A 27,730-nucleotide genomic window follows, 5' to 3' on the forward strand; every position below is an offset into this window, starting at 1 on the left:
TGATTCCAAACAATTGGTTTATTGATCATTACAGAGTACCATTTTTATGCTTCCTGCTCCCCCCTCTCCCAACCATGATTCCCCTCCCACTCTCAGTCCATCATTGAGAGCCATATCAGGTTTATCACCACTCATATATGTCATGAATTGTTCCTGGGGCAATTGCAAAGTGCAATACATAAAATTACCATAGTACTGTGCAAAACTCCAAGGCACCCTAGTTATCGCGCACTCATCAATGAATTTCCCTAATGCTTCGTGATCAGCAGATGCTTTATCATTTAAAATTTAAATCTTCAAAAATTTAATGCCATCCCGCTTCTTAAATTTCTGCAACCAGCCTGCTGAACATTCACAATTACCTTCAATTTTCATTTCGTCGTGATAGATCTTTGCTCATTTCACGATCGGCATACCATTAAGCAGCAGACATTCACTGCAATGCTGAAGATCAAGACCTTCATATTTTGCTTTATGCAGTGTTTTTCTACTTTTCATTAACTTCTGTTCATATGCATGTGAGGTCACTTCTCAGGACTGGCTGTGATGCTCAAACACCTGCTCGTTGCCTGGGAACCTTCCCAGTGCCTTGTGAAATTTCCCATTTGTGACGCATTATCAGCACATTGGATTTTGGGTGTTTTCAGATTTTCAAATTTTATTTAAGGGGTACTCAACATGTATTTTATATATGTTATACATTGACATTTTATTATATATACAATCAGTACCTCCTGTTCGTGGACTTCTGCTGCTGTAGTCCATCAACTTCAAGGTTTGATGTGCTGTGCATTCAGAAATGCTCTTCTGCACACCACTTTTGTAATATGTGGTTCTCTGGATTACTGTCACATTCCTGTCAGTTTGAACCACTCTGGCCATTCTCATCTGATCTTTCTAATTAACAACGTGTTTTCACCCACAGAACTGCCACTCACTGTATATATATATTTTTTTTGTTTTTAAACACCATTCTCTGTCATCTCAAGAGATTGTAGTATGTGAAAATTCCAGATCATCTCATTTTCTGAGATACTCAAACCACCCCATCTGGCACCATCAAACATTCCACAGTCACTGAGATTATCTTTCTTCCCCATTCTAATGTTCAGTCTGAACAACAACTGCACCTCTTGACTATGTCAGCATGCTTTTATGGACTGAGTTGCTGCCACTTCTGGTCAAGATGGTGCCTGCATACAATGCTCCCTTGGTCGACATCTTCTGGATAGATCATGAAACTATATGTTTCACTTCTTTTACAAATTCTTTGTTTTTGTCTTGGATGTGATTCTGGAACTGTTGGAGCCCTGTGATTTGCTGTTTGGAGATCGTTTGGGTGTTTCAGTCCTCTGCAATCCGTGAGAACTCCAGGAGGCAGAGGTGCTGAGCACGGGCAGGCTGCAGAACTGGGCGCAAGCCGATACTTGACACCATTTTGGCGATTAACGCAATGAGGGAGATTGAAACGTCGAGGTGAATGTGTAAGTTCAGAAATCATTTGGGCATTTCGGCACTCTGCAGTCTCCAAGAGGATTCTGGGAGACAGAGGCAACATGCGTGATGCTCATGGCTGGCAAACTGCGGGACAGGGTGCAAACCAATGTTGGACTCAATTTTGACGATTAAAGCTGCCATTGATCACCAATTAAAGCAACGAAGGAGGTGAATGAGGAAGGTGAGTGTCCGCTGCCTGCCTTTTGATCGCCCTGCTACCGAAGAGGGGAAAGCCTGCCACCATGCCCACAGAATGTTATCCAGGTTTTCTGCATTTTGGATATGGACTTGGACTATAGACTTTTTTCCAGTCTTATAGTTTTTTATATTCTGTGTTTCTCGCCCAATCTTTCTCGGTTTTTTATACAGGGGAAGGGGATCTGGGGGTCGGTGTGCCTATTCTATTTTTATTGTTCTTTTGTGTGGGGAGCAGGAATTTGGGACTTGATGTATCTGTTGTGTTTTTGTTTGTTTTTTGTGTGGGAAGGGGGTGTTGGGGAAGGGGGGTGTGGTTGATGATCATGCCGCCCCATTTTTCTTTCTTGGTTTCACGGCTACGCGGAGAACTGAAGAATTTTAAGAGCTGTATACATTGATAATAAATGAACATTTGAACCGATGAAGATGATTGGCTGATTAGATATTTGCATTAGCGAGCAAGTGTACAGGTGTACCTAATAAAGTGGCTACTGAGTGTAGTTTGAATACAGGAATCATTCAAGGTTATTCAGAATCTATTTCTGTGTTGCACTCTGGTAAGGATTCCCCATAGTTCTGATTGAACTGGGACAGAATTTTGAGCCATCACAAATGATTTATTTACGTTATGAGTATTATTTATTTAAAATAAATATTTGGTTATATTTCTTCATCTAGGATTCAATAATAGATGAAATAAAGATGTTACAAAAACCTGCTGTTAAGATTTTCCTCAAGTGGCAGCTTGTGTTGAGACAGGACTGGCACCAAGATGTCAGGGTCTAAAATATCATCAATTTTTAAAACCCATTCCACATCATTACCTCATCCAAAGGAATTACTGATTGTTAACTGTAAATGTATGCAGCCCTGGAGAATACACTAATAAAAAATTTAAAACACACAGTTATCGATTAAGATCGACTTTCAGTTTGACAGCATGTCATGAGAAACGTAGCACTTAAAAATCTAATGATTTGGAAGTACATGGAATAAAAGTCCCACTGACAGAAGTCCTTGCTGTCAGAGTAGAGTTTCAAGTGCCTTGACCATTCATAGCCAAGACGGTCAGTGCTTAGAAAAGTGCAACCCCTGGTTTCAGATTACTTCTGTTTGGATCAATGTTTATCAAGCATCATTCATTCTACGGCATTACAAGGATAGTATGCAGAGAGCATAATTTGATACAAGCCAATGGCTACAGTGAAAATGTAGTCTTGACCACACTGAAACACCAACAGTAAAATGAGGAGAATGAATTTGAATAGTTCTATTTCAGCTGATCTTTCCAGAAAGTACTTCGCAAATAGAAATAAAATGAAAGTGAGATAAATGAAAACAACATTTATTAATCATTTTTCTAATGAAAGCAAAGTTTATGGAACCAATAGCACAAACACGAGGAAATCTGCAGATGCTGGAAATTCAAGCAACACACACAAAATGCTGGTGGAACGCAGCAGGCCAGGCAGCATCTATAGGAAGAAGTACAGTCGACGTTTCAGGTCGAGACCCTTCATCAGGAATCGATCTATGGAATCAATAGTGATTTCTCTAACTTTCTGTATTTTCTGCCTCCTCTCCCGCCTCTCTTTTTCAATTTCCCCTACTGGCTCCCCTCTCACCCCTTCTCTTCTCCTCATCTACCCATCATCTTCCTCTGGTCCCTCCTCATCCTTCCCTTTCGCCCATGGTCCACTCTCCTCTCTAATCAGATCCCTTCTTCTTCAGCCTTTTAACCATTTCCACCTATTACCTCCCAGCTTCTTACTTCACCCCCTCTCCCAACGATCTACCTTCCCTATTACCTCGTCTCACCTATCACCTTCCAGCTGGTATTCCTTCCCCTCCCACCACCTTCTTATTCTGGTTTTTTACACCTTCCTTTCTGGTCCTGATGAACAGTCTCAGCCCAAACTGTCGACTATTTATTCCCCTCCAGAGATGCTGCCTGACCTCCTACATTCCTCCAGCATTTTGAGTGTTGTTCTGATTTTCCAGTATCTGCAGAATCTCTTGAGTTATTAATCATTTTATCTGAGATGCAAAATGAATAATCAGATAAATATGGCACAAATACAAAGGGAAAACATCATTTTTTTCAAGATACCAGATTGTTCAATTTTATTTTCAATACACAAGTGTAAAGGAGGACAAAGTAATTGTTACTCCAGATCCAACACAGCACAAAAAACACAGTAAGATAAAGAACACAATAATTAAAAACACAATAAGTATAAATACATAAGATAGCTTATATAGTCGGTCCTTATCCGTGGGTTTCGCATGCGCAGATTCAACCAACCGCAGACGGGGAAAACCCGGTAGTCCTCTCTGGAGCACTCATTGTTTGAGCATTGCACATAAGTTGGAACAAGTACATTTGGTATTACTTAGTGTCAGTTAGTCAAACGTTTGTCTTATTTTATAGTACACTTAAGAAACGTATGTATTTCAATAATTAAACCACTGCGTTGCTTAGTAATAATTGTAGCTTTCATCGGGACAGGGCCTTTCACATGTTCCATTATTCTCACTTCATCCTTTAAAATTGTTCCCATCGGTGACCGACTGTAGCCTAACACTTTTCCAAACGCCGATGGCGTTTCACCTCTTCCCAATCGCTTTATTATTTCCACTTTATTTTCAATTGTGATCACTTTCCGTCAACGGAACAGAAACACTGCGGGCAGCAGGACAGAAGCTCCCCTGGGTCATAAGTCCACCCACACTGAGACAGGTTAAATAAAGGACTCGAGCAACCCCGTTTTTTGGTATCTGCGGGGGTGTCCCGGAACCAGTCCTCCGCGGATAAGGAGGGCCGACTGTATACGTTGATTGTATGCTCCCTGGTGAGGAAGGGACAGACAGTCCATGAGATCCTTCATGATGTTACTAGCCATTGTCTGTAAATATGTCCTTCATGGCGGTTGACTGGTGCCAGTGATGCGTTCGGCAGTCTTGACTACCCATTGTGGAGCCTTCTTGCCCGCCGCAATGCAGTGTTCATGTCATGCAGTGATGCAGCATGTTAGGATACTCTACTGCACATCTATAGACTGAAATAAGTATAGATGTGCACAGTCCAGCTCTCTGCAACCTCCTCAGAAAGCAGAGGTGTTGGTGACCTTTCCTGATTGTGTAGAATGTGTTCTGGGACCATGTGAGGCTGTGCAAGATGTGCCCTCCCAGGAGTTCCACTGCTGTGCCACCGATGTCCAGATGGGTGCGATCGGTACGAGTTCTCCTGAGGTCCAGAACCATATCTTCTGTCTTGCTGACATCGAGGAAGAGGATGCTTGCCTGGCACCAGGCCTCCAGCTCTTCCACCTTCTCTCCATAAGCTGCCTTGTCATTGCCGGTGATGAGCCCCACCATCGTTGTGTCATCATCGAAATAGACAGTATGATTACTTAAGCCACATTCACAGTCGTGTGTGAGCAGAGTGTACAGCAAAGAGTTCAGGACACAGCCCTGGGAGGCAGCCATGTTGAGGATGATGGGGCGGGAGGACTATCCTGGTCAGCAGGTTAAGAAGTCCAACCCTGAGTTGAACAGTGGTGCATTTATACTAAGAAGTAGGAGCTTGTTCCCCAGGGTCTGTGAAACAATAGCGTTGAATGCTGAACTGAAATCCAGAAACAGTATTTGACACAAGTGTCCTTGTTTTCCAGGTGAGTCAGGGCCAGGTGCATGACTGATGCTCTGGCATCTGTCAAAGAGTGGTTCTGTCAGTAAGCATATTGGTGAGTGTCCAGTGTGGCAAGATATCTCGATATGTGCCATTACCAGCTATTCAAAGCACTTCATGATGACTGGTGTCAGTACCGCTGAGCGGAGACACCAACAACAATCATCGCGTATTTATTTAATTTATTTATTCTGATCTCAATAAATTTATTTGTTTACTTTTCCTTTAACTTTACAGATTACCCTTATTTGTCACAGGTACATCACAAAAGTTACAGTGATATTCGTCATTTACATCAAATCAAATCAACGAGGATTGTGCTAAGGGCAAAGGTTCTCACCCTTCTGGTACTAACACAGCACGCCCACAACTCACTAACATTAATCCCTTATGTCTTTAGAATGTGAGAGGACAGCAGAGCAATCAAAGGAAAACCACACCATCATGCAACCCAAGGAGACAACGGATAAACTCCTTATTGACAGCAGCAGAAATTGGACCCCGGTCCGTGATCGCATTAATCTGATGGGCTAACTACTATGCTACCGTCCCAACTTTAATTTCAATGTGCAAAACAGGATTATAGGCTAAAGCACCTCCTGCATATCTGCAGCACATCTTTTTTGCTGGGCTATTTTCTCTCTGAGGTGAATCTCATGTCATAAAATTACTTTGTCTACCCACCCAACCAGAGAATAACATTGAGTTACCTGTAAATGAAGTTATAATTATCGGGTGTGAATGTGGCTGCTCTTGCTCCATAAGCCAAATTTATAAATTTCTCATCCCAACACCTCATAATGTGTGCTGCCATTTTAATTTAGAGATACAACACAGTGACAGGCCCTTCCTTCCAGCCCAATAAACCCACACCGTCCAATTACACAAATTACACACACGTAACCAATTAACTTACAAACCCGTACATCTTTGGAAATGGAGGAACCCGAGCACCCAGAGGATGAAACCCACACAGTCACGGGGAGAACATACAAACTCCTTATTAACAGTGGCAAGAATTGAACCTGGGTCATGGGTATTGTAATATTGTTACACTACCTATAGGTTTTTTTATGAGACTCTTGGATAGGTACATGGAGCTTAGAAAAAGAGAATGCTATGTGGTAGGGAAATACTAGGCAGTTTCTAGGGTAGGGAAATTCTAGGCACAACATTGTGGACTGAAGGCCGTGTAATGTGCTGTAGATTTCTATGTTCTATGTACCGTGCCACCCAATTTCAGTACATTTGTAGAGGGTCCAAAGGAGGCTCACTTAACTTATGCCGGGGATGAAAGGGTTAATGTATGAAGAGTGTCTGATGGCTCTGGGCCTGTATTCACTGGAGTTTAGAAGAATGAGGGGGGATTTCATTGAAATCTATAAAATCTGAAAGCCCTAGATCGAGTGGAAGTGGAGATGATGTCTTCGATAGTGGGAGAGTCTAGGACTGGGAGGCATAGCCTCAACATTTAAGGATATTCCTTTAGAACAGAGATCAGAAGAAATTTCTTCAGCCAGAAGGTGGTGAAACTATGGAATCATTGTCACATTTGGCTGTGGAGGCCAAGTCATTGGGTCTATTTGAAGTGAAGGGTAATAGGTTCTTGTTCAGTAAGGACACCAAAAGTTACGAGGAGAAGGCAGAAGAATGGTGTGGAGAGGGAAAATAAATCAGCCGTGATGGAATGGTGGAGCAATGTCGACAGGTTGAATGGCCTAATTCTGCTTCGGTGCCTTATGATCTATAGGTGCTAGCCCTCCCTGGAAATCAAACACACCAATGAAATTACTATTAAGTGAAAAGGAAAATATACTGTTTGTAATACCAAACATTTAATAAATCATATCATGGCATTTCAGGATACTCGATCAGCAGAGGTGGGGTGATTGTCACACCAACAGGACACAGTACACCAAATCTGGGTTTCAAATTTCCAGCTTGCATTGAAAGAATTCTCAATAACATTGTGCCTTTCATGTTATTAGGATGTCTCAAAGCACTTATTTGATAATAAATTACTTTTGAATTGCAGTCAGGTATTGACTTTGCTTGAGACATGTAGCCCCAAAGTGCTCTTATAAACAGCACAGCCTAATTGATTGTATTGGTAATGGAGAACATTATTCTGAATGCCACAAAAGGATTTCTCATGTCTCCTTGAGTTCTCAGGATATCATCTTATCCAAACAGTAGACCTTCTGACAATCCTCAGCATTGCAAGACCATAAGACCTCAAGTCAGTTCTGCCATTCCATCAGGGCTGACTTATTCCCCCTCACTTCCATTCTGCTGCCATCTCCCCGTAACCTTTGAAACCCTTACTAATCTAGAACCTATCAACTTTCACTTTAAGTACACCCAACGACTTGGCCGCCACAGCCTTCTATGGTAATAAAGTCCACAAATTCATTACCCTCCAAAGCAATTCCTTCTCATCTTTGTTCTGAAGATACAGAGGCTGTGGCATCTGGTTCTACACTCCCCTACTATAGGAAACATCCTCTCCACGGCTACTCTACCTTTCAATATTTGACAGATTTCTTTGAGATTCTTCCCCCCCCCCCCCCCACCCATCAGTCTTCTAAACTCCAGCAAGTACAAAGCTGGAGCCATCAAACGTTCCTCATAAATTAACCCTTTCATTCCTGGAACCATTCTCATGAGCTTCTCAAGAACCCTATCCAATGCCAGCACATCCTTTCTTTGATTACGGGCCCAAAACTGCTTACCATATTCCAAGTATGGTCTGACCAATGCCTTATTATGCCTCAATAATACTGTCCATCCTTGCTAAAATGTTCTAGTCCTCTGAAAACGAATGTTAACCTCTGGTGAAGGCACTTGTGTCCATTCTGGGGCAGTTCACTCATCTTCATCCCCACTGGACGCTCAGCTCTCAGCTGAGGCTCCGAGTGGCTGTCTACGTGGGACAGCCAGTACACTGCATCCACAAGTGGGATAAACCAGTTGAGGGTAACTGCGGGCCTCATGCCCTGGTGAGATAGGGACACGCCTGCGCTAGCATACAAAGTCAGCTCCAGTGGACTGTGGTGGACCCAGATCAACAGTGTGATCCAATGGCGGGGAAGGTGGTTCTGCAATGCTTCGTGAAGAGCAGAAGGCATGACAAGGCACAGAAGAAGTCATGGTCATCCACTGCAACCATGGAAGTCTCCAGTTGTGACGACTACTCTGAACTCAGACTTCCTAGACTGAGAGAGCAGAACTGCCCAGTGTGATGGCTTTTCCGTTTAAATAATTCTCCTGCACAGTTGGCTGTCACTGCCAGATGAGATAGAAAATCAATATATCAATTTCATGACATTCTAAATGTTTCTAATTTGGGCTCCAGCTTTTTCTCTTTTCTGTAGCATTAGTTACTGCAAGGTTGCATTTGTTTTAGAGGGTGTTGCTCTTGTGTTATGGCACTACGTTACAAGACGTTGAATAACTTTAACAGGTGAGTTGATGGTTTGTCCTTCACAGATATTCAATCGAGAAAGAGAGTTCTGTCACTCTGCAGTTGATAGTGCATGCAAAGTCAACCAAAGTGACACTGAAAGCTACGTCTGCTGTAGAGAGACATCAATAAAATGTAATATGTCCCTGGGGTGCAGCTCCATACTAATCCCTCTCTACAATGATATCACTTCACCCACAGAAATAAACTGAAAGAACACAAAGCTCAGCTGAGGTCATAAACTAAACACGTTTTGTAAAACCAACAAGGACAAATTTCAACAGGCACTCACTTCATGAAAGGTTACTTGACAAATCTTCCCCCTAATCCTGACTGTGTGGAGGAGAGGGGGAAGATGAGCCAGTGGAAATCGGAGTCAACCGTCCCACGGTAACAGGTAGAAATTGATATATTGGGATAAATTAAAATTAATTCCACAACCCCAATCACTCCATCAAGAAGTCTCAAATGGTGATGAGGAGGCATAAAGGAATGAGATACAGTGCCTATAAAAAGTATTCTCCCCTCCCCCCCACAAGTTTTCATGTTTTATTGTTGTACAACATTGAATCACTGGATTTAATTTGGCTCTTTTGACACTGATCAACAGAAAAAGACTCTTTCATGTCAAAGTTGAAACAGATCTCTAGAAAGCGATCTAAATTAATTACAAATATAAAACACTAAATACCTGATTGAATAAGTATTCACCTCCTTTTAATATGACATACTAAATCATCACTGGTGCAGCCAATTGGTTTTAGAAGTCACATAATTAGTTAAATGGAGATCATCTGTGCGCAGGCAAGGTATTTCAATTGATTGTAGTAAAGATACACCTGTATCTAGAAGATCCAACTGCTGGTGAGTCAGTGTCCAGGCAAAAACTACACCATGAAGACTGAAGAACAAGCAATTCTGAGAAAAGGTTAATGAAAAGTACGTCAGAAGATGGATACAAGAACGTATCCAAGTCACTGAAAATCTCTTGAAGTACAGTAAGTCAATAATCAGGAAATGGAAAGGATATGACACAACTGAAAATCTGCCTAGAGTGAGCTGCCCTCAAAAACTGAGTGACCATATAAGAAGGGGACTAGTGAGGGAGGCCACCAAGAAACCTAAGACAGTTCTGTAGGAGTTACAAGCTTCAGTGGCTGAGATGGAAAGACTGTGCATACAACTGTTGCCTGGGTGATTCACCAGTCACAGCTTTATGGGAGAGTGGCAAAGAGAAAGCCACTGTTGGGGGGAGAAAAACTCCAATGAAATCTTGGCTAGAGTTTGCCTGAAGGCATATGGGAGACTTTGAAGTCAGCTGGAAGAAGGTTCTATGATCTGATGAAACCAAAATTGAACTTTTTGACCAATAGACTTAACACTATCTTTGGCATAAGCCAAACACTGTACATCATCAAACACACACCATCCCCACTGTGAAGCACGGTGGTGGCTACATCAGACTGCGGGGCTGCTTCACTGCAGCAGGCCCTGGAAGGTTTGTGAAGGGAGAACATAAAATGAATGCAGCAAAATACAGGGAAATCCTGGAGGGGAAACCTGATGCAGTCTGCAAGAGAACTGTGACTTGAGAAGAGTTGTTCTCCAAGACAATGACCGCAAGCGTAAGGATAAAGCTACACAGGAGCTTTAAAAATAACATAGTTAATATCCTGGAGTGGCCAAGTCAGTCCAGGCCTCAATCCAATTGAAAGTTTGTGGCTGGACTTGGGAAAAGGCTGTTCACTCATGATCCCCATTCAATCTGACAGAGCTTGAACAGTTTTGTAAAGAAGAATAGAGAAAAATTGCAGTGTCCAGATGTGCAAAGCTGATAAGACCTATCCACACAGACTCTAGGCTGTAATTGATGCTAAAGGTGCATTTACTACATACTGACTTGAAGGGGGTGAGTAATCATGCGATCACTTATTTTGTGTTTGATAATTGTAATAAATTTAGTCCAATTTGTAGAAATCTGTTTTCTCTTTGACACAAAAGAGTTGTTTCTGTTGATCAGGGTCAAAAAAGCCAAAACTAAATCTACCGTGATTCAATGTTGTAAAACAATAAAACATGAAAACTTCCAAAGGGGGTGAACTGTGTATCAGCTGGTAGAGTGGTATCAGAACAATAATATCCAAGATATGAGATTGAAGTTTATTTATCATGTATACATTGAAATATATAGTGAAATGTGTTTACATTAACAACCAACACACACAAGGATGTCCTGGGGTCCGCAAGAGTTGCCAGACATTCTGGCACCAACATAGTATGCCAAACAGAGCATGACTGTAGACTTCAGGAAGGAGAATTAAAGTAAAACTGGATAGGTATATGGACAGGAAAGGAATGGAGGGTTATGGGTTGAGTGCGGGCCAGTGGGACTAGGTGAGAGTAAGCGTCAGCATGGACTAGAAGGGCTGAGGTGGCCTGTTTCCGTGCTGTAATTGTTATATGGTTATATGAGAAGTCAAGGGGTCAGTAGTGGAAAGGGAAAGCAGTTTCAAGTTCCTGGTATCAACATCTATGAAGATCTATCCTGGGCCCACACCTCCCAAGACCTGTCCTCATTAGCAGCATCAGGGAGTTGGGAACAGGAACCTGAAGAGACACGCTCAATGCTTACCCCCTCTGCCACCAGATTTCGGGACAGTCAATGAATACTACCTCAGTATTTTTCCTCTTTGTGTATATAGTGCAAAATAGAGGAAAGGTACATTATATCTGAGTTACCACCCCATCTGGCACCAACAACCGTTCCACGTTCAGTCACTTCGATCACATTTTTTTTCCATTCTGCTGCTGGGCTGATTAACAACTGAACCTCTTGACCATGTCTGCAGGTATATAAGTGGACCTAACAAAGTGGCTTATTCTGTACACAGCTGTATTTCCTATTGTCCTTTATAGCATCTTTTATGTAATACACTGTACCGTTGCCGCAAGACAACAAATTTCATAAACTTAATTCTGATTCTGAATCTGAAAAACTGGTGGATTTGAGCCTGGTGTTGTTAGCGTTCGTAAGTTTCAAATATGACCCTAACCCACTTACTGGTGGTTTTTACAGGATGGAGCGGTAAGAGGGGGAGAGAAACACATTTTAATTCATAACCTTTATCCAGTCCCAACCTGATTAGTACACATTGACAAATAACTGAGCCCTTTAAAATTTCAATAAGTTTTATTTGTGTGCATTAATTTTTTGACAAGCTCACCAAAAAGTTTTTTTTCTCTCTAAAGGCAGTGGGGAGGGAAGAAAAACTGGATGATTCAGCTACCATGTCAGCCTCCTTCCAGTGGCACTGCTCGACATACTTCCCACTACAGGCACCGAGCCCTGCTGCACAGAACAGGCTATCTGACCTATCTACAAACGTAGTCCATCGTGAACTACTATTCTGGCTAGTTCCATTGACCTGCACCTGGCCCAAAGCCCTCCATACACCTCTCATCTAGGTACTGGTCCTAACTTCTCTTAAACGTTGAAATCAAACCCAAATCTACCACTTCTGCTGGTGGCTCATTCCACATTCTCACCGCCTTCTCAGTGAAGATGTTCCGCATCAGTTTTCCCATAAACATTCCACCTTTCACCCTCAACCCATGACCTTCTCTCTCTAGTCTCACGTAAGCTCAATGAGAAATACCTGCCCATAACTCCCTCATAATTTTGTATACCTCTATCAAATCACCCCTTCATTCTCCTATGCTCCAGGGAATAACATTCTAACCCATCAACCTCTCCCTATAACTTGCATATTACTTGTCCCTCAGCTCAGATGCGAGGGCAACACAATGATGAGGCTAACAGGAAGGCAATTCAAGAAGATGGTCGGTGGAGCTTTTCCACTGACATTCCTTGCAAGTCTCTCTAATTGATGGAAAATACTACTTGATAAGCATTGATAGATTTTATTTATGTTTGCAGAGGATATATTATAACCATATAACAATCACAGCACGGAAACAGGCCATCTTGGCCCTCCTAGTCCGTGCCGAACCCTTAATCTCACCTAGTCCCACCTACCCGCACTCAGCCCATAACCCTCCACTCCTTTCCTGTCCATATTGACACAAAATAGTTCTGCTAATCTTTTCCATGCGGGGATGGGGGCAGGTTTTCTTTCAACAATTTTCATGTTTTTTTCTGTACTTTATGGCTATCTGGAGATGATGACAAACCTCAAAGTTGTATTCCACATACATACTTCAATTAAAAAAATGAAACTTTGAATGTTTGATCAAATGCATTTCACTGTATGTTTCAATGTACATGTGACAGGTAAAGCTAGTCTCTTCTTTCTTTCTCAGCAATTCAGGGAGTGCATGCACATTCACATGTAATATATTGGCTGAAGAGGTAACTCGAGCCATATGGTGTGCACTGTTCCACAGTAAACATGCTCAGGATCGTTGCCTGCAGGTTTCCCACAAAGACCATGACATGATAGGTAATGTGGGGACACAGGAGCCAGAGCCATGGCTCTAAGCAAATGGCGTTTAATCACTGCCCCCATCGTCCTCGCAGTCAAAACCCATATGCTGTCAGGAATGTGATCTGAGTCTGCCCTTGTACAAGAAGTGAAACTACCATGCATTACAACAGACAGACCAGATCTATTAGGAGGAAATGGTTTGGGAATTAAATCTAGACTGAATGAATATACTCCATCTGAGCACATTGGAAACAGTTCTTTATAAGCTTTTAGAGCATATTGGAAGTACATTTAAAGATTTGTTACACAACAAAATATAATTGAAATGCATTGACTACAATCATGTGTGTTGAAGGCTCAAGCAGACAAGTAGAGAAAATTCAAAACAGCACAACCTGTTTGTCAATTTTGCATCCAATGATTATGTATTAGACCATAAGACATAGGAGCAGAGATCACAGATTCACCACTTTCTGGCAAAAGAAATTCCTCCTCATCTGTTCTAAAGGGACATCCTTTTATTCTGAGGCTGTGCCCTCTGGTCCTAGATTCCCCCACTAAAGAATACATTCCACATCTACTCTATTTAGGCCTTTCAATATTTGATGGACTTCAATTCTTTTTTCAGATCCCCTGCCTCCTCAACTCCACTTGCCACTCCACCTATGTTTGTATCATCTGCAAACTTGGTCACAAAGCCATTGATTCCATCATCCAGATTATTAACATATGACATGAACAGGAGTTCCCAACACCAACTCCTGCAGAACACCACTAGTCAACGATATCCAAGCAGAAGAGGCCCTCTTTATTCCCACTCTTTGCCTCCTGCAAATCAGTTAATCTTCTGCCCATGCTAATAATCTTCAAGTAATGCCATGGGTTTTTATCTTTTTTAGCAGCCTGTGCAGTACCTTGTCAAAGGTCTTCTGAAAATCCAAGTAAACAACGTCCTCTGACTCTTCTTTGTCTATCCTGCCTGTTATTTCCTCAAAGAACTCCAACAGATTTGTTAGACAAGATTTCCCCTTAAGGAAATCATGCTGACTTGAGCCGAGTTGAGTGTGTGCCTCCAAGTATCGCAAAATTACATATTTAGTAATGGAATTTAACATCTTGCCAATCACTGGGGTCAGGTTAACCGGCAGTAACTTCCTGTCCTATGTCACCCTCCCTTCCTGAAGAGCGAAATGATTACCTGATTAAGGCAACTATCATGCCCAAAGGAATCAAGATATTTGACTAAACCACAATAAAACTTTTTTTGAGATAATGCATGGAATAGGCCCTTATGGCCCTTCAAACAACACCACCCAGCAATTTCCCCAATTTAATCTGAGCCAAATCACAGGACAAATTATAATGATCAATTAATCTACCAAGTGGTACATCCTGGAGGAAACCAAAACACCTGGAAGAAACCCATGTGGTCACAGGCAGCAGCAGGAATTGAACCTGGGTCGCTGTACTATGAAGTGTTGTGCTGACCACTACGCTGCCATGCCACACGTGAAGGATAAGCAATGCCTACTGATAGCAGTGTAAAATTTGTATACTGAATTAGCAAGACCAAGATATTTATCTAGGTGGACCTGTCCCATTCATTTGTACAATGAATAAAGAAAGCCAGCACTGTCTAACCAAAAACCCCATGTACCTTTATTAACAAGCTGCCCTGGCGCATCAGGTCATTATCCAAAATATTCTACGCTACCATGGACAAGATGCTTATAGGTAGTCCAAAGCTATTGATTCAACCTAGACAATGCTGCAATTGCAACTGCCAAGCGTGAAAAAGATATTGATTATTGTTTATTGATTACTGCTCAGTGTTCAATACCATGAGTATTAATCAACAAGCTCCAAGACCTGGACCTCTGTATCTCCCTCTGCAACAGGAATCCTTGACTTCCTCACTGGGAGGCCACAGTCCATGCAAGTCAGAAATAGCACCTCCTTGTTGAAAATCAATACCGGCGCAACTCAAGAATAAGTACGTAACCCCCTGTTCTACTCTCTCTATATCCATGACTATGTGGCTAGGCACAGCTCAAACACCATCTATAAATAAGATGATGACAACTACGGTTGGCAGAATTTGAGATGGTGACGAGGAGACGCGCAGGAGTGAGATAGATCAGCTGGTTGAGCAGTGTTGCAACAACAGTCTTGCACTCAGTGTCAGTAAGACTAAGGAACTGATCGTGGACTTGAGGAAGGGCAAGTCAAGGGAACACACGCCAGTCCTCATCAATGGATCAGCAGTGGAAAAAGGTGAGCAGTTCCAACTTCCTGGGTGTCTACAACTCTGTAGATCCATCCTGTGCCCAATATAGGCATGTCAGTGGCTGTATTTCGTTAGGAGTTTGAGGAGATTTGATATGTCACCAAAGGCTAGCAAATTTGTACAGATGTATCATGGGGAGCATTCGAACGGGTTGCATCACCGTCTCGAATGGAGGGGCCATTGCACGGGATTGGAAAAAGCTGCAGAAAGGTGCAAGGTCAGCGAGCTCCATCATGGCACTAGCCACCCCAGCAACAAGGACATCTTCAAAGGGCAATGCCTCAAAAAGGCAGCATCCATCATTAATGAAAACCATCACCCAGGACATGCCCTCTTCTCATTCCTACCATCAGGGAGGAGATGCAGGAACCTGAAGACGCACACTCAATACTTTAGGAACAGCATCCTACCCTCTGCCACCAGATTTCTGAAGGGGTAATGAACTCATGTACACCACCTCACTATTTTTTGCTCTTTTTGTCTACTTAAATTTACTGTATATATTTCTTATTGTAATTTATGGTTTTTTTTTAATATGTAGTGCGAAGTACTGCCACTGCAAAACAACAGATTTCACAACATATGCCAGTGATATTAAACCTGATTCTGATATATCCTGAGAGCATCAGTGATATTTAGAAGACATTAAGCTCCGAAGGAGCAACTGACTCTCACAAAAAGTGCAACAAAAGGACTACAAAAAGTAGTGGATACAGCCCAGTCCATCACAGGTGAAGCACATCTACACAAGGCGCTGCTGCAGGAAAGCAGCATCCGCCACCAGGGACGCCTATCACCCAGGCCGAGCTCTCTTCTTGCTGCTCCCATCAGGAAGAAGGTACAGGAGCCTCAGGACTCAAACCGCCATGTTCTGGAACAGATATTACCTCTCAACCATCAGACTCTTGAACTAGACAAGATAACTTCACTTAACTTCACTCACCCCAACACTGAACTGTTACACAACCTATAGACTCAGTTTCAAGGACTCTACAACTCATATTCACAATATTTATTGCTTATTTATTGTTTTCTTTTGTATTCACATAGTTTGGCTTTTACACGTTGGTTGTTTGTCCTGTTAGGTGTGGTCTTTTATTGATTCTATTGTGTTTCTCAGATTACTGAGAATCGCCACTATAAAACAAACCTTTCACCATTGTATACGGCGACGTATATGTACTTAGATAATAAAGTTACTTTGAAAAAGAAGTGGTTTATTTAAGCCTAAAAGTGAACACAACAATGAGTTTTGAACCAATTAAGGGAAAAATGGAAGTTATCGTCAACGCTCGAAAACCTGAGAAGATTACCAAGCTGTAAGCTTTCCTGAAAGGCCTTCAACTGGAAACATTAAACCTGCCTCAGTTTGTACAGATGGAGCCTGATCTGCTGAGAGGTTTCAGCATTTTGTTTTTAATACACTTCTTTGAAAACTTAAGAAAAGCTAAGCCAAAGTTACTAACCAAAATGTCAATTCTTACATATTAATATTCTAAAATATAATGGATCTTAAGTGTTTTTACAAGTTATTAATGCAGAGAACATCTTAATTTTGTACTTCTGTTCCAATTTTATATTTTGTACCAATCCATATAATTTTATTACATAAAAGTATTAACAAAATGTTCTTTGTTTCCTGTTTGTGAGATTTCCTCAACCTGATTGATAGCTCCGCCAGCATTTTTTTAATATAAAGATTAGCTTTATTTGTCACATGTATATAGAATTATACAGTGAAATGTGTTGCATGCATCAAATCAAATCAATGAGGATTGGGCTGGGGAGCCAGTAGGTAGTGGGTAGAGAGGAAGGAGTACAGTGATATGTGAAGGGAAAAATGGGTGGAGGGAGAGAAAATGAGGTGAGAAGCTGTGAAGTGATAGGTGGAAAAGGTAAAGGGCTGAAGAAGGAGGAATCTGATAGGAGAGCAGAGTGGACCATGGAAATAAGGGAAGGAGGAGAGGCAACAGAGAAGGGTGATAGGCAGTTAAGGAAAAGAGAAGAGATAAGAGGGGAGCCAGAATGGGAACTGTCTGCTTCACAGAGGGGGGATAACTGGCCAAATTTCTTTGGGGAATTCCATACGTACAGAAAACACTCCATAAATGAGAATTCAATAATTTACAAGGGCAGGATATTCAATACCATTTGCAAAGGCAATATTTTCAACTTTCACAAGCATGTCAACTAGCTGTGTGGTTGCATTGCCTTTATTAGAGGCCAGGAGCGAAGTAATGCAATAGGAAACACATCAATTACATGTTCTCAGTACACAGTAACATCTTCCAACATCCCTGTAGCATGCATTACAAGTCCTCGGAGAAAGTTGTGATGTTGTTCAGCAGGTGGCACGCCACGTTTCCAACAGATGCACAAATTGCTCTAACTGGACATCACTTAACCAGATGTTGAGCTCTATTCTGCTTCATTTTCTCTGTTCTCTGCGTGAGGTATTTTATATTACAGAGGCATTTAAAATATTCATAAAACAAACTAGTAGCCTTTCAACTAAAGGTACTGTATCATCAAGTCAATCCCAACATCATCCCATTCCCATGCAGTGTTTTTGTAAAAGACAGGAACAGAATTAGACCATTCAGCCCATTGAATCTGCTCCCCATTCAATCTTAGTTAATTTATTTTTCCTCTCAACCCATTCTCCTGCCTTCAGTCTGTAAACTTTCACGCCCTTAATAATCGTAAGACCATAAAATATAAGAGCTGCATTAGGGCATTTAACCCATCAAGTCTGTTCTGCCAATTGATCCTGGCTGATTTATTATCCCTCTGAAACGATTTTTCCCGCCTTCTCCCTGTATCCTTTGGCACCCTTATGATGAAGCATCTATCAGCCTCCGTTTTACATATACCCAACAACGTGGACTACACAGCCACCCACAGCAAACAGTTCCACAGACCCACCCCCCAGACTAGGAAATTCCCATGAGAGCCCCTAAAATTTTCCACATAGGTATTTTCCCTTCGTTACTCATCCACAGATTATAACTGTGTGTACTCTATGGTAACCGTTTTAAGTCCATTATCCACCAGTACATGCTGTTCCTACCTTATTTTTCTCAAATAGTTCAATCTGCATAGCTTTGAAGTCCGAATCATTTAAATTTGTGGTTTGTTGACTTCTCTTTGCCAGCAGTTTCTCCAGCTCGTCAATATGGGCTTTTAATTTTTTGTTGTCCCTTTCCAAACCCAGCTTCTCCGTCTCCAGCCGCTCTCTCTTCCCCCACTCCGCAGTGTTCTCGACCTGAAGTCTTTCCAACTGCGAACAAAAAGAGCACAATTTCAGTCACTGATCAGAGCACTGAGAAAGCTCTTCAATTTTATTGGGTACAGCCAGTTCATCACAGGGAAAGCTCTCCCGACTACTGAACACATCTACAAAGAATGCTGCCGCTAGAAACCAGTGACCATCGTCAAGGAGACACAGGATACTTGGGTGCCACACCACCAGGTTCAGGGCAGCTTTTACCCTCCAACCATCCAGCTCCTGAATCAGCATGGAAAATCATGGTCCCAGTTTGTGTGTATTAATTAATTGGTCGGTTGATTGATTGTCATTGATTTTATTTACTTTTTTGTATTTGCACAGTTTGATGTGATAAGTGGAAGGTAGAGGGCTGAAAAATAAGGCATCCGATAGGTGAGGAGGAAGGGGAGGAGGAGGGACAGCAGATAGGGTGATAGGCAGGTGAGGAGAGGGACAGCTGACATTTCAGTCCTGATGAAGGGTCTCAGCACAAACCACTCATTCTTTATTTCCCCGAAAACAGAATTTTGCCTGTGTTACTCTGGAGTCCCCTCTATTGATGCGGTCTAAGCTGCTGAGTTCCTCCAGCATTTTGTGTGTGACCCTCCTCTTTCTCCTCTTTTGAGCCAATGCTCAATAAGAGTCAGCAGCCCACCTGTAACTCACCCAGAATCAATAATTTAGTGTATGGTGTTAAGGAACTGCCTTCATTAGGTTATCCTTAGCTCAACGTTAGGATACTGGGATAAACTAATGATCCAGTGTTCGACTGGAAAGTTAGTTATCTAGGCTGGTGGAGTTAAAAATCTACAGTAAATGTCTCTTTGCCTGACAAATTACCTGCTTGGAAGTGACCCTCACTAACTGGCTTAGCTTCACGTCGGACAGAAAGGAGTTTGCTTTAATATGCAGGCACAAATGGGGAGGATTAACACAAATCCCTGTTTGCTTTTACAGATTACAAGCATGAGGGAGCAGAAGGGTATCTGATCTCTGGAGCTCTAATCTTGAGCCAGAAAGTCCATTCAAGGATGTACCCATTCCACAGATAGAGTAAATGCAAGCAGGCTTTTTCCACTAAGGTTGGGTAAAACTAGAGCTACAGGTCATAGGTTAAGGATAAAAGGTGAAATATTTGAGGAGGAGCTCAAACTTTGCCAGCTTCTTAATGCGCTCTAGCCTCCCCAGCATGACATTCTCAAAAGGCAATGCCTCAAAAAAATGACATCCATCATTAAGGATCCTTATCCTCCCTGACTCACCCTCTTCTCATTGCTACCACCGAGGAGAAGGTACAGGCACCTGAAGACATCCACTCAAGCCTTCAGGAACAGCTTCTTCCCCTCCGCCATCAGATTTCTGAATGGACAAATGAACCCATCAACACTTCCTCAGGATTTCTCCTCTCTTGTCACACTACTTACTTAATTTTCTTTTTTTTCTATAGTACATACTGCTGATTGTAAATTACAGTTTTTATTATTACATATTATAATGTATTGCTGTCAAAAAAATAACGAATTTCAAAACATATCCCCAGTAATATTAAACCTGATTCTCTCAAACGGTGGTACGAGTGTGGAAAAAGCTGCCATGGATAGGTACATGGACATGAGGGGTGCGGAGGGGCTTCGGTCCAAGTGGAACCATATGGGATAAGATGGAGTAACAATTGAGCACGGACTATATGAACCAATCTATGTGTTGCAGTGCTCAATGTCACTGACGGTAGAAAACTCACCCATAACCAGTAACCTAGTGAACTTGGTGAGGGAATTTGATTTTTGGTGGAAGCCTGCAGCTATGGTAGTAACCAGTGCCTGAAACCCATAACTGTCCTTGATTACCTTCAGCTGCTGGGGCTCCTCAGCTCTGTAAACTTGCAGACTAGACTGAGATTAGAGATGCTAGCCTCACTAAAATAGTTCAAGGGTAATCGCACATCCTGGGCACCAGGCAGAATTTTTGCATTGCCTTCACAGTCTAGAAGTCTGTCCTCTAGCCCAACTAGATAATCTCTGTATTTATACCTTACATGGGGCTTCTTTTGTCATGTTTCTTGTCATTTATTGAAATATATTTCTACTTTTGTCCTTCTAATAAGATTAACTTTATTTCTCATATGTGTATCAAAACATACAGTGAAATGCATCAAATCATATCGGCAAGGACTGTGCTGGGGACAGCCTACAAGTGTCACCATGCTTCTGAAGCCAACGTAACATGCCCACGACTCACCAGTCCTAACCCTAGATCTTCTGGAAAGTGGGAGGCAACTTTCCGAGCACCTAGAGGAAACCCACCCAGTCACAGAGAGAGACTGCAGCAGGAAATGAACCCTGGTCAGTGATCGCTGGCACTGTACTGGCATTACACTAACCATTATGCTACCGTGCCGTCCTAGGGAGTTGATTTTGCTTTTCCTTCAGAAATTCTTTTAGCTAATAATATCAGAAGTAAAATCTCGTGCTAAAAAGTGAATTTCATCCAATATACTACCAACAAAGTCTTACTTTTAACTACAGGAAGGATGTAGAAACTATAGAAAGGGTGCAGAGGAGATTTACAAGGATGTAGTCTGGACTGGGGAGCATGCCTTATGAGAATAGGCTGAGTGAACTTGGCCTTTTCTCCTTGGAGCGACGAAGGATGAGAGGTGACCTGATAGAGGTGTATAAGAAAATGAGAGGTGTTGATCATGTGGATAGTCAGAGGCTTTTTCCCAGGGCTGAAATGGCTAGCACAAGAGGGCACAGTTTTAAGGTGCTTGGAAGCAGGTACAGAGGAGATGTCAGGGGTAACTTTTTTTATGCAGAGTGTTGAGTGCGTGGAATGGGCTGCAGGTAACAGTGGTGGAGGCGGATATGATAGGGTCCTTTAAGAGGCTCCTGGACAGGTACATAGAGCTTAGAAAAATAAAGCGCTACGGGTAACCCTGGGTAATTTCATAAGTACATACATTTGGCACAGCATTGTCGGCCAAAGGGCCTGTATTGTGCTGTAGGTTTTCTATGTTTCTAAATGCCCATCAGCTGTCCATCTGGCATGGAAACACCAATGCTCAGGAATAGAAAAGTCTGTAACCAGTGTTGATTAGAGCCTAGTTCATCACAGGTAAAGTCCTCCCAACCAGTGAGCACATCTACAAGGAGTGCTGGCGCAGGAAAGCAGCATCCATCATCACAAACACCCACCATCCAGGCCATGCTCTCTTCTCACTACCACCACTGGGGCAATGGGTACTAGTCCTTAGGTCCAACATCACCAAGTTCAGCAACAGTTATAACTCTTCAGCTATCAGGCTCCTGAACCAGTGTGGATAACTTCACTCACCTCAGCTCTGCACCGATTCCACAACCTATGGACTCCCTTTCAAAGACTCTACACCTTGTGTTATCAGATTATTTATTTACTTCATTTTTACTATTTGCACAATTTGTCATCTTTTACATGCTAGTTGTTTGTCAGTCATTATTACTTGTAGTTTTTCATAAATATTATTGTATTTCATTATTTTCCAGTAAATGCCTGTAAGAAAATTAATCTTGGTATTTAGTATATGGTGAAATGTACTTAGATAATAAATTTACTGTGAACTTTGTATCTTTTGGCCACTTTCCTATGCCGAGGACAACAGTCGCCAGTTATCCTCCAAGCACACACCTGTGGGATGTGAAGGAATTTGGAGCACATAGTGGAAACCCGTGTCATTGACGGAGAAAGCACCAGGAATCAGGATCAAATCAGAGCCCCTGCAGCCCAGAGCCCACAAAATGACTCAAAGTATTAATCACACTGATCTATGAGTTTACCGCAAAATCATCATGCAATTATGGCAAGTCAGGAGCCGGAGAATAAAATCCTCTGTGTATTTGTAAAATTAAAATGTGGTAACATGTTTCTCTGCACAATATGAGAAGCTGTAATGTATACTCAGCAGCCACTTTATTAGTACACTTGTACATCTACTCATTAATGCAAATATATAATTAGACAAACACGTGACAGTATCTCAATGCATGAAATCATAAGGATATGCTCAAGGGTTTCAGTTGTTGTTCTGGCCAAACATCAGAATGAGCAAGAAGTGTGATCTAAGTGACTTTGACAGTGGAATGATTGTTGGTTTGAGATGTACTGGGATGCTCGTGCACCATCGTCTCAACAGTTTCCAGAGAGGGAAAAAAATTGAGTGAGCAGCACTTCTGTGGGCAAAAATGCCTTATTAGTGAGAGAGGTGAGAGGATGCGAGAGTACATAAGGTACCTAATAAAGTGACCACTGAGGGTATTTGTAAAATTAAATTGTGTTATATTTTTAATAATGATTAATTCAAAATATACCGACAAAAGCCAAATGACTAAGAACCCAATTTAATGAAAAAGTTAGTTTATCATGTGTTTTTTAACGGCAGCTATGATTCACACACTCTTTTAATAAACCATTTATCATACTTCAACTACAACACCATAATTCAAAATCAAGGCAGAAAATTGACTTTTATTTTGTTTCACACAGTACTGCATCACAGATGCATGTAACAATAGGTCTCGAATGAAAACAGTGTTTACGCACTACAAACTTAACCTGCTGAGACTTAATGCACGACATGATTGCTACTGTATTTATAAGTCAAACCAATAAAATCATTGCAACATATAATACATTCATTAGAAATCAGTTATGTGGACAGAAGTGATATCACCAAAGATAGTTTCATAAGGGAAGATATTCATGTTAAAGGAAAATGTGATTTCAAAATTACAACAATCCTTTACAGCCGCTGTTAAGAAGGTGAACATCTGTAAATGATTCTCTTCCTCGTGATACTGTTGCAATAGTTCTGTTCTGGTACCTGTAATTATGTAGTTTTATAAAGTCAGCTTTGGGTCAGCAGAGGCAAGTCAGTTATGGTGTGAGTTTCTGCGAAAAATGAGGAAGGTGCAGGATAGATGTATTCCAAAAACAAAGAAATACTCAAATGGGAAAATAGTACAACCATGGCTGGCAAAGGAAGTCAGAGCTAATGTAATAACCGAAGAGAGGATGTACAACAAAGCAAGAATTAGTAGGAAGATAAGAGGATTGGGAAGCTTTTAAAAACCTACAGAAAGCAACTAAAAGAATCATCAGGAGGGAAAAGGTGAAATATGAAAGCAAGCTAGCAGACAATATCAAGGAGGATAGAAAAAAGCTTTTTCAAGTATATAAAAAATAAAAGAGATGAGAATGGATATAGGACCATCAGAAAATGAGGCAGGAGAAATAATAATGGGGGACAAGGAGAGACAGCAGATGAACTAAGTGAGTATTTTGCATCAGTCTCTGCTGTGGAAGACACTAGTGTGCCAGATGTTGACAGGTTTGAGGGAAGAGAAGTGAGTGCACTTAATATAACGAGGAAGAAGGTGCTCCAAAAGCTGAAAGATCTAAAGGTACATAGTTAGTCGGACCAGATGAACTGCACCCTAGGGTTCTGAGAGAGGTAGTTTTCGAGATTGTGGAGGCATTAGTAATGATCTTTCAAGAACCACTGGACTCTGACATAGTGCCGGAGGACTGGAAATTTACAAATGTCACTCCACTCTTTAAGAAGTGAGGGAGGCAGCAAAAAGGAAATTATAGACTAGTTAGCTTAACCTCAATGGTTGGGAAAATGTTGGAGTCAATTGTTAAGGATGAGGTTATAGAGTACTTCGTGACACAGGACCAGATATGACAAAGTCAGCATGGTCAGACCCCACTTGGAGTACTGTGCTCAGTTCTGGTCACCTCACTACAGGAAGGATGTGAAAACCATAGAAAGGGTGCAGAGGAGATTTACCAGGTTGTTGCCTGGATTGGGGAGCATGCCTTATGAGAATAGGTTGAGTGAATTCAGCCTTTTCTCCTTGGAGCGACAGAGGATGAGAGGTGACCTGACAGAGGTTTATAAGATGATGAGAGGTGTTGATCGTGTAGATAGTTAGAGGCTTTTTCCCAGGGCTGAAATGGTTGTCATGAGAAGACACAGGTTTAAGATGCAGAGGAGATGCCAGGGGTAAGTTTTTTTACTCAGAGTGGTGAGTGCGTGGAATGGGCTCCCGGCTACGGTGGTGGAGGCAGATACGATAGGGTCTTTTAAGAGACTTTTGGATAGGTAAATGGAGCTCAGAAAAATAGAGGGCTATAGGTAAGCCTACTAATTTCTAAGGTAGAGACATGTTCGGCACAACTTTGTGGAACAAAGGGCTTGTATTATGCTGTAGATTTTCTATGTTTCCTTAATGGAAAATCTTGCCTGACAAACCTGGTAGAATTCTTTGAGAAGATTACATTTAGGATAGATTAAGGGGATGCAGTGGATATTGTATCTTTGGATTTTCAGAAGGCCTTTGTCAAGGTGACACATGAGGCTGCTTACCAATTTTAGAGCCCATGGTATTATAGGAAAATTACTGGCATGGTTAGAGCACTGGCTGATTGGTAGGAGGCAGTGAGTGGGAATAAAAGGATCCTTTTCTGGTTGGCTGCCAGTGACCAGTGGTGTTCTGCAGAGGTCAGTGTTGGGACCACTTTTTTTTATGCTGTATATCAGTGATGTAGATGATGGAATAGATGGCTTTGTTGCCAAGTTTGCAGATGTTATGAAGACTGATAGAGGAGCAGATAGTGTTGAGAAACAGGAAGGCTGTAGAAGGACTTAGATTAGGAGACTAGGCAAAAATGTGGCAAATGAAATACAATGTTGGAAAATGCATGATCATGCACTTTGCTAGAAGAAATGAATGTGCAAACTATTTCTGAATGGGGAGAAAATCCAAAAATCTGAGACGCAAAGGGACTTGGGAGTCCTTGTGCAAAAAACCATAGAGGTCAACTTGCAGGTTGAGATGGGGGTGAGGAAGGCAAATGCAATGGGAATGTTAGATTCATTTCAAGATGTCTAGAATACGAGAGCAGGGATGTGATGCTGAGGCTTTATAAGGCACTGGTGAGGCCTCACCTTGAGTATAGTGAACAGTCCTGGGCTCCTCATCTAAGAAAAGCTGTGCTGGCATTGAAGAAGGTTCAGAGAAGGTTCACAAGGATAATTCTGGGAAATGAAAGGGTTATCATATGAGGAACGTTTGATAGCTCTGGGCCTGGACTCACTGGAATTTAGAAGAATGAGAGGGGATCTCATTGAAACCTTTTGAATGCTGAAAGCTCTGAACAGAGTAGACGTGGAAGAGATGTTTCCCCTGGTGGAATTTGCTACCACAGGCAGTTGTAGAGACCTGGTCATTCGGTGTACTTGAGGCAGAGATTGACAGGTTCTTGATTGGGTATGGCATCAAATGATATGGGAAGAAGGCCAGGAAGTGGGGCTGAGGAGGGGGAATAAAAGGAGCAGCCATGATTGAATGGCGGAGCAGACTCGATGGGCCAAATGGCCTTATTCTGCTCCTATGTGTTATGGTCTATGGTAATCCTGCTTAATCCATTACTGGGGCAAAACCACATCCTTTTTAAAAAAAAGCTTCACAATCATAATAAAACAAGGAAATATTACTCAACTATGAGGAAAATAAAGACAGATTGGTGAATTATCAGTTGAAATTCACATTATTAGCTACCACCTGTACTAATAAAATGGCCACTAAGTACGACTGTGATTTTCTGTTGCTGTAGCCCATTAATTTTCAACATGATGTGTGATGAGGGATGCTCTTCTGCACACCACTATTGTGTCCTACGTGATTATTTGAGTTACTGTCATCTTCCTGTCAGCTTGAACCAGACTGGACATTCTCCTCTGACTTCTCTCATTAACAAGGCGTTTTTCCCCACAGAACTGCTGCTCACTGGGTGCTCTTTTTTTGTTCTTAACACCACTCTCTGTAAACTCTAGAGTCTTATGTGTGAAAATCCCAGGAGATACGCAGTTTCTGAGATAATCAAACCACCCCATCCGGCATCAACAATCATTCCACGGTTAAATTCAGTTAGGTCGCATTTCTTCCCCAGTCTGTTGTTTGGTCTGAACAACAACTGAACCTCTTGACTATGTCTGCATGCTTTAATGTATTGAATTACTGCCATATATTGAGCAGATTAGATATGTATATTATCAAACAGGGATAGAGATGTACCTAATAAAGTGTTGACTGAGTGTATGTTACCTTGAGATTAATTTTCTTGCAGGCTTTCACAGTAGAACAAAGAAGTAGAATAGAATCAAAGAAAATCTCTACACAATGACTGTCAAACAACCTATGTGCAAGAAAATCTGTGCAAATAAATAGATAAATAAATATATGTAAATACATAATTAAATAGACAGATACACAGCTAGATAGACAAATAAATAATGCTTAGCGCACGAGTTGCAAAGTGAGGTGAGTTGAGGTTATAAACTGGCAATCACTGTAGAGTGAGTATCCATGAAAGTCGAAGGTGTCACCCTCAGTCCTGATGGAATTAATGTCTACTGCCACCACGCTTTCTACAGTTCCATATGTGCAAATAAACAGACATTGAACAAGAACAGTCATAACAAACACTTGGATTGTCCCAGGATCAGATATTCACACAAACAGAAGCAACGAAGAGACAAGAGGATTGGATTGAATTGATTTGCCTTGATACATCTCCATCTAAATGTGCAATGTGCAATTATAGTAATTTATAATAAATAGAACAATCACTGTAATATAGAGTACACTCAAATCAGTGTGTGTTCATCAGTCTGGTGGCCTAGTGGAAGAAGCTGTCCCAGAGCCTGTTGGTCCTATCTTTTATGCTGTGGTACCATTTCCCAGATGGTTGCAGCTGGAATAGATTGTGGTTGGGGTGACTCCTCGGGCCCTTTTTACACACCTGTCCTTGTAAATATCCTGAATCATGGGAAGTTCACAAC

General features: G+C 41.7%; 1 protein-coding gene across 4 annotated transcripts in view; it reads right to left on the reverse strand.

Moving 5' to 3' along the window:
• The window catches only part of LOC132395248 (coiled-coil domain-containing protein 102A-like), a 464,661-nt gene that overhangs the window by 279,337 nt on the left and 157,594 nt on the right, over nucleotides 1-27,730 (reverse strand). For all 4 annotated transcript variants that reach the window (XR_009512553.1, XM_059971586.1, XM_059971567.1 and 1 more), the window contains exon 6: nucleotides 18,652-18,861. Coding sequence is in view for 3 of the 4 variants with exons in the window: in XM_059971586.1 (XP_059827569.1) it covers nucleotides 18,652-18,861 (210 nt within the window). In the remaining variant the exon portion in view is untranslated. The remainder of the gene's footprint in view (nucleotides 1-18,651; nucleotides 18,862-27,730) is intronic.

Source organism: Hypanus sabinus, chromosome 1 (genome assembly GCF_030144855.1).
Source record: "Hypanus sabinus isolate sHypSab1 chromosome 1, sHypSab1.hap1, whole genome shotgun sequence".
Lineage (NCBI taxonomy): Eukaryota > Metazoa > Chordata > Chondrichthyes > Myliobatiformes > Dasyatidae > Hypanus > Hypanus sabinus.